The 6,103-nt window shown below is 39.2% G+C and overlaps 1 protein-coding gene across 1 annotated transcript in view; it reads left to right on the forward strand.

Annotated features, from left to right (window-relative positions):
* Positions 1-2,742, forward strand: part of ulk2 (unc-51 like autophagy activating kinase 2) — a 32,043-nt gene extending 29,301 nt beyond the window's left edge. Inside the window, exon 27 of the mRNA XM_072393174.1 lies at positions 230-2,742. Within this exon, the coding sequence (XP_072249275.1) occupies positions 230-294 (65 nt within the window). The 3' untranslated portion in view covers positions 295-2,742. The remainder of the gene's footprint in view (positions 1-229) is intronic.
* Positions 2,743-6,103: the final 3,361 nt, after the last annotated feature.

A 6,103-nucleotide genomic window follows, 5' to 3' on the forward strand; every position in this document is an offset into this window, starting at 1 on the left:
CTCTGGAGTCACGTCCTTGTGGCATAAATTTTCATAAACAGAAAGAGTTAGAAGTACAGAAAAAGTCCTGGGGAAATGTCTGTGGGGGGGGACACACGACGTTTACCGATCATATCATCATATTTTATAAAAAGATTAAATAAATGTAACTGCTGCAGTCTCTTTCATCTGTGAAGGGATTAGTTTGGAATGCTTTAACACATCTTTGTTTTGTGTTTGCCTCCTGCAGATAAGGCCAGTGTGGACCGCAGGATATCAGCTCTGTGTTACTGTACTGTCACGCTGTACGAGTAGCAGGCTGGGCCTGAACACACACACACACACACACAGAGGGACCATGTCCGAAGACTTTTGACAACCATTCTTGAAAACCCCCATTCCCTCCTGTAGCAGTTGGAGCACTTTTCCTTTGTTAGGTTTCATCTGTGTTTGTCATCAGTTTGTTTTACTGGCTGCATCGTGGACTGAGCTGTGATTGAAATACACATTTACAACCAAAGATTGAGGAAAAAAAGGTCGGAAACCACATGTGGACATCAAAGCATGAACTTTAAAGTGCATTTTGTTTGCTGTGATGGTGGCACACCATCAGTGGCATGTGTCTGTATATATGTTCAGAGGAGCGTGACACACTGATGTGGACTTCAAAAAGACTAGAGCTCTGAATGAAGAAACTTTTTAAATTTTGTCAGATGTTATTTACTCTGTTTAAGTTGTTTATCTGATTATTTATTGGTTTAAATTAAATCTTCTGCCCGTCTTGAACACCTCAAGTATTGAAGTAAATGGAAAAGAAGATCAACAGAAGGCTTAAAGCCGCTCACTGTAACAGATCCGACTCAGAGACGACATGGACTTTCACACAAAACAAGACTCCTGTTACAGAAACAAGACAGCCATGAGAACAAAGGATCCTGTACATTTGTAATTGCTTTGTTTTTAATTTTCTTGTTATTAGCTGAAGCACTTTATTGTGGAATGACAGTTGGAAGCCGATATCTGAAAATAGAAATGTGAATACAGACGGGGCAGTTTTTTTTCTTTATCACTCTCACTCTCTCTTGCTTTGTGTGCATGATCAACAAGTCTACACAAGTGCATTCGTTCCCCATGAGGCAGCGAGCTCGAGATCGTCTAGCATGCAGTGAAACAGACGCACATTAAAATATTTCAGGATGAAATTTAAGATGAATATGTCGGAAGCGTAGATGGTCTCGACTGTGTTTTTGCACCTGCTATGTAAAGCTCATAAAAGGACTCAGAAAAATCTGACCATTGCTTATCGCATGGTTTCCTGTGTGAGTTTCCAGAAATGTGCGAGACGGCCTATGATTGAGACTTGTTGATCATGTCTCACAGTTCTGATGAGTGAGGGTGAATTTGGGGTGATAGTGGCTCAGTTTGTTCACGAGGCCCGTGAGCGTGGACACTTCCAGGAAAAGAGCATGAGCATGTGGCAGCAGGTCCTCTGCAGCGCTGAACAGTCAATCAGGTATCCACTGTAAATCCTGATGAAGTCGAACGGAACCATCAAATTACTTGACCAGTTACCATATTAATAAGTATCATTATACTAAAAAAACTGCAGCTTTTTATGTTCTGTTAGAAACTGTAGCTACTTTTAAAAAAACAAAAAAAACCCTTGATGTTTGCATACATGTGAATGGGTCCCTTTCAGTGGAAGGGGAATATGTGTGTGCGTGTGTGAAATCCGATTTAGGGGCGTCTGTGTTGCCGTCAGATGCCCTGCCTGTCAAAGAGCACAAATCTTTATATGTAGATAGATGAATTTGTATTGATTTTATTCATGTCTGCCAAGGGTTTAGTGAGGAAAAACGATTTTGGCACAATAGTAGTGTGCCAAAAATGATAACATAACTAATGGCAGCTTGAAAAGTTTCCAGAAAACTCTTTCTACCAGGACTGTTCTTTGTTGAGATCACGTTCATTTGCTCACAATTCAGAACATGAAATGAGTGCGACGTTCATACTCCCTTTTACATAGTTTGAAACTTGATTATATCACTATCTCCACTGCCCTATAGCATCCCTCTGCCTACCCCTCAAGTTATCTGCTGTGATCCAAACAGTATATGTACTGTATGTATGAGTTGCCATGTGTGCATTAAGGTCAGTAATATCTAGTTGGAGATGGGAAAGGAGGTGCCTTCTTCTTGTGAAAACTTAGGCCTACTCCTCTGTACAGATGTGAAAACGTTCTTTATCCTCTGTATAATCACATTCACAGGCGGTTTGTGGGTTTGATCCTATGATGTATTGTCCCTCTTTTCTATCTAAACGGATCTGGTTTTGAGTTTTCACTTGTCTTTGTCAGGAGTGCTCTGAACCACATAAAGCCTTTTACTGCACACAGAGTGGAGAGTGATTAATCAAGCTGATAGAAACCCATCTGAATCTTTCCTCTGTATAGTTTTGGACTTGTATAGAACATGTACATTTTTAGATCAGTTTAGCATGGGTACCACGTCTGCATTTTACCCTGTAGAATCACTAGAATATTGAATGTATGTACCCTGTTGTTTTGCACCTTTCCAGCTTGATCAGAATGCATTTTAAAAGAACCCTGTTGTCAGTCACTTCCCTGAAGATGCAACATTTTCCTTTTTTTCTCTTCCCCTAGAGAGAGATGTTATGTCATATTTGTGTCTCCCACCAACAGGTGTCTCTTGTTCTTTATGGAACCCAAATACAATCTTTGTTATTAAAAAGGGGGGAAATGAATCTGTCTGGGAGTGCTTTTTTTCAGCATTGGGTGTAGTAAGTAAGAGCAGTTTGCTGGACAAAGATTGAGTATTAACTTCAATGAGTTTACAAAGCACCTCTCTCCTGTCAAATCTCACTTAAAGTGGTTAAAAATAGTTTTACTGCTCACAAATAGGGTATAATATTTCCACTTAAGAAGAAAGAACTCACAGTTCAGACTTACTGTTTTGTAAGCACAAAATTACATTGAATAAAACGTTTGAACTTAAAGTATTTGCTGACAAATGTAGAGCCTTGCTTTTAATTACTGTTATTAGCCTTCCATCCATAAAGCCTGTCCATTTTCTGATCTGTTCATGATCAACTTGAACTCAGGTAGCAACCAAAGACTCACAAATGCTGTTCAAAGAGCTATCTTTGAATCTTTTGATTCAATTTGTTATTCTCTTTGTCATGACTGCCTTCTAAAATGTCACTCCTTCAGAAACTGGAAGCAGGTTCATCTCGTCCCTAAAGCAGTCCATCTGGCTCATGGTAAGTCACAGCAACTCGTACCAGTGCCTGCCCTCTCGCTACATAGCGAGGTGCTGTATGCCCTTTAATGACCTAGATGCAGGTCTATCCATTTGGAAACAGGCCTCTGTCTCTCAGGTAGCCTCGGGTCATAGCAGCCTCTGCAGTAAACTAACAGCTTTTTATATACTACCACTCCTTCTTCCCAAGCTCTTACCATAAAACAGGGTTTTCTAGATCTACAAAATTCATAACACAGACAAAATATTTTCTCTAACAAACTTCTGCAAAAATAGGATGACACTAAAAACTATTATGGTGTTCAGGCATCTGGGGGCCCTTTTAGCCTGAACACCATGGAAGAGGAAACAACAGGAGTGGTGGGAAATAAATGAGTAAATCTGTCACTCAATAATTTCAGAGATTGTATCTTTAAAATACATTTTTATTGGTTTAACCAAGGTTGTCACGCTTCTGTTTCTAAGTTATTAAAGCGGTCCGTGCTGCACAGGTGAGAAATCGAGTGGCAACACTTTTGTCAAACGTTATTTCTGTTAGCTCCACTAAAATGTCAGCGTCGTTGTGACACAACTCTGACGATTTCATCCTTCAGCCTAAATGATTTTAATGGCAATCTGAAACAAAAAAGAAAAGTTCACCAACATTTATTAACATACACAATTCTAATTGATGCCCAGGTTGTACATAGCTATTACATGGTTATCCAGCTCCTCTGTCCTTTTATCGGGAACTATCCTCTGAGCAATATCCTTTACAGTTAACTGAGAGTTAGGGTTGAAATACAGCCTAACCCTAACCGCAACTGAGGCAAGAGAGAAAAGCTGCCAGAAAATCAGTGTAAATTCTTAAAAATATATTTTACCACCCAAAACCTGCCATGTGTTTGTTAAACTTCAGATACTTAAATACGTCCTTACTTGCTGTAAGAAACACGATCATGACAACACAGTAAAAGTTGTTTTGATACAGCATGATATTATTTTATATCAGCTTACAGTGAAATCCATTTTGTATCCATTTGGCCAAGAACTACCATCGAACTACCTTCCACCCCAAAATGCTCTCTGCACGCCTTATTTATTTGGTGAAACACTAACCTTGGTCAAGCAGCAAAAGATACTGAAGTATTAAGGAGTTTCTCAGCCTGATATGTTCTGATTTGAGAACTCTAAATCCTCTGTATTCAGGCAGAGAAATTGGTTCTGCATTTGAGATAAGGAAGGTCAGAAGAGATACTATTAGCAAGTTACCAGTAAAGAATGTCCCCAAGCTTGAGCAAGATTAACATATTGGAATGTGACATGATAGTTTGGCTTTAAGCTTCACAGACAGCAGGTCGTACATGAGACAACACAAGCCTCTGAAACAGTTCATTAAAGAAGAAAGAATAATCTGACCATTAGCTCCAAATTACCCAAGCCTCCAAAGAAAGTAAATTTTGCTCTGCTCTGTCTTCTTATAAATACATTCTTAATGAGGAGTCCAAGGCAGAGAAGCATCAACCATAACAGCCACTTACTTTAGAGAAGATACTTGATTCATCAATCGTGAGGTAACATGTTCAGAAGAACAACCAATTGTGTTAATAAGAGCATTTTTGTGAAACTATTCAGTTTGCTGCTCAATAAGCTCCTGACAAGGACTTAGGTCATCTTTATGATTCAAGAGAAAAAAGTGGAATCATCTGAATGATCTGACGTCCTGTCATGATCAATAGTTTACAGTGTAAATAACAAGGGTGAAGTAATGCAGCCAGGAGGTACACCTCAAAGGGGACGAATGATATTAAAGTTCTCTTTATTTATTGAATATTTTTCGGCATCAAATTTATTAAAACAGATGTAATTTTTAGTATGTGATCTACAGTTCTGCTGCATTAAATAATCGAAGCATTAATCACGAGAGCATGCATAAAAATTGACTCTGGATGTAAATCTCCACGGTAACATGAAACAGAGTGGTTTGTGCAACTGGAACCACACAGCTTTGTTCTGTAGCAATTCAAATGTGCAGCTCAACAGGTTTACATGGGCTGTGAAACTGTTCAGCTGGGCAGCTATTATCTGACCTCAAATGTTTGCTCCATGACCTGAACACTGGGATCTCCTGGAATAGATAGGAATAATTACAAATACATCATTTATCATCATGTGACACAAACATGATGGGCTTACTGACGTGGGCCCTTTTAAACAAAGTACTGGCCTAATGACTGACCCTGCCATCACCTGAACAGCTCTTTGTTCTAAAATGACACGTTATCCCTCTTTGTTTAGCAGCTCTTCTATAAACTTTACTTGAGCTTTTCTAATTGCATCTTTTAGACATCACAATAAATCTCAAAGCTGCTTCCTGTCCTGAATCCACTTTGAGACAACAGACCTTGGTGTCAAAGTCAACATTTTATTTATTCCATAGTCTCTTCTTTTACATCCCACACTGTGTTGTATGGCAGCAACAGTTTCTGTGGACTTCTCCATATAAGCTGAATATTTTCGGTTTAAAATTTGATCTTGTATTTGTCACCCCTGAGACTTGTCTTGCTCTGTAGAAAAAATACTTCCTTCAGAGACTCTTGTCTCCTGCACCTTTTCAACACATGACATCATTACAATATTCATATTTCATTCCATATTCATGACCCCTATAACCTATATCAGTGTGACTCTTTTTATACTTTTGACACCTGCTCAAAATGAACTAAAATGTAATGAAACACATTCTTAACCATTCGAGTTCTCGGTGATTCTTCTCCCATTCCTCCCCCCGCGTTCATCATCCTCCACCCATCCCTCCCACGGCTCCCCCAGGCTTTGCCTCTGGCGTGTTTTTGTTGATATTGATG

The sequence above is a fragment of the Leuresthes tenuis genome, unplaced genomic scaffold, assembly GCF_036924035.1.
Source record: "Leuresthes tenuis unplaced genomic scaffold, fLeuTen1.0.hap1 SCAF_9, whole genome shotgun sequence".
Taxonomy (NCBI): Eukaryota; Metazoa; Chordata; class Actinopteri; order Atheriniformes; family Atherinopsidae; genus Leuresthes; species Leuresthes tenuis.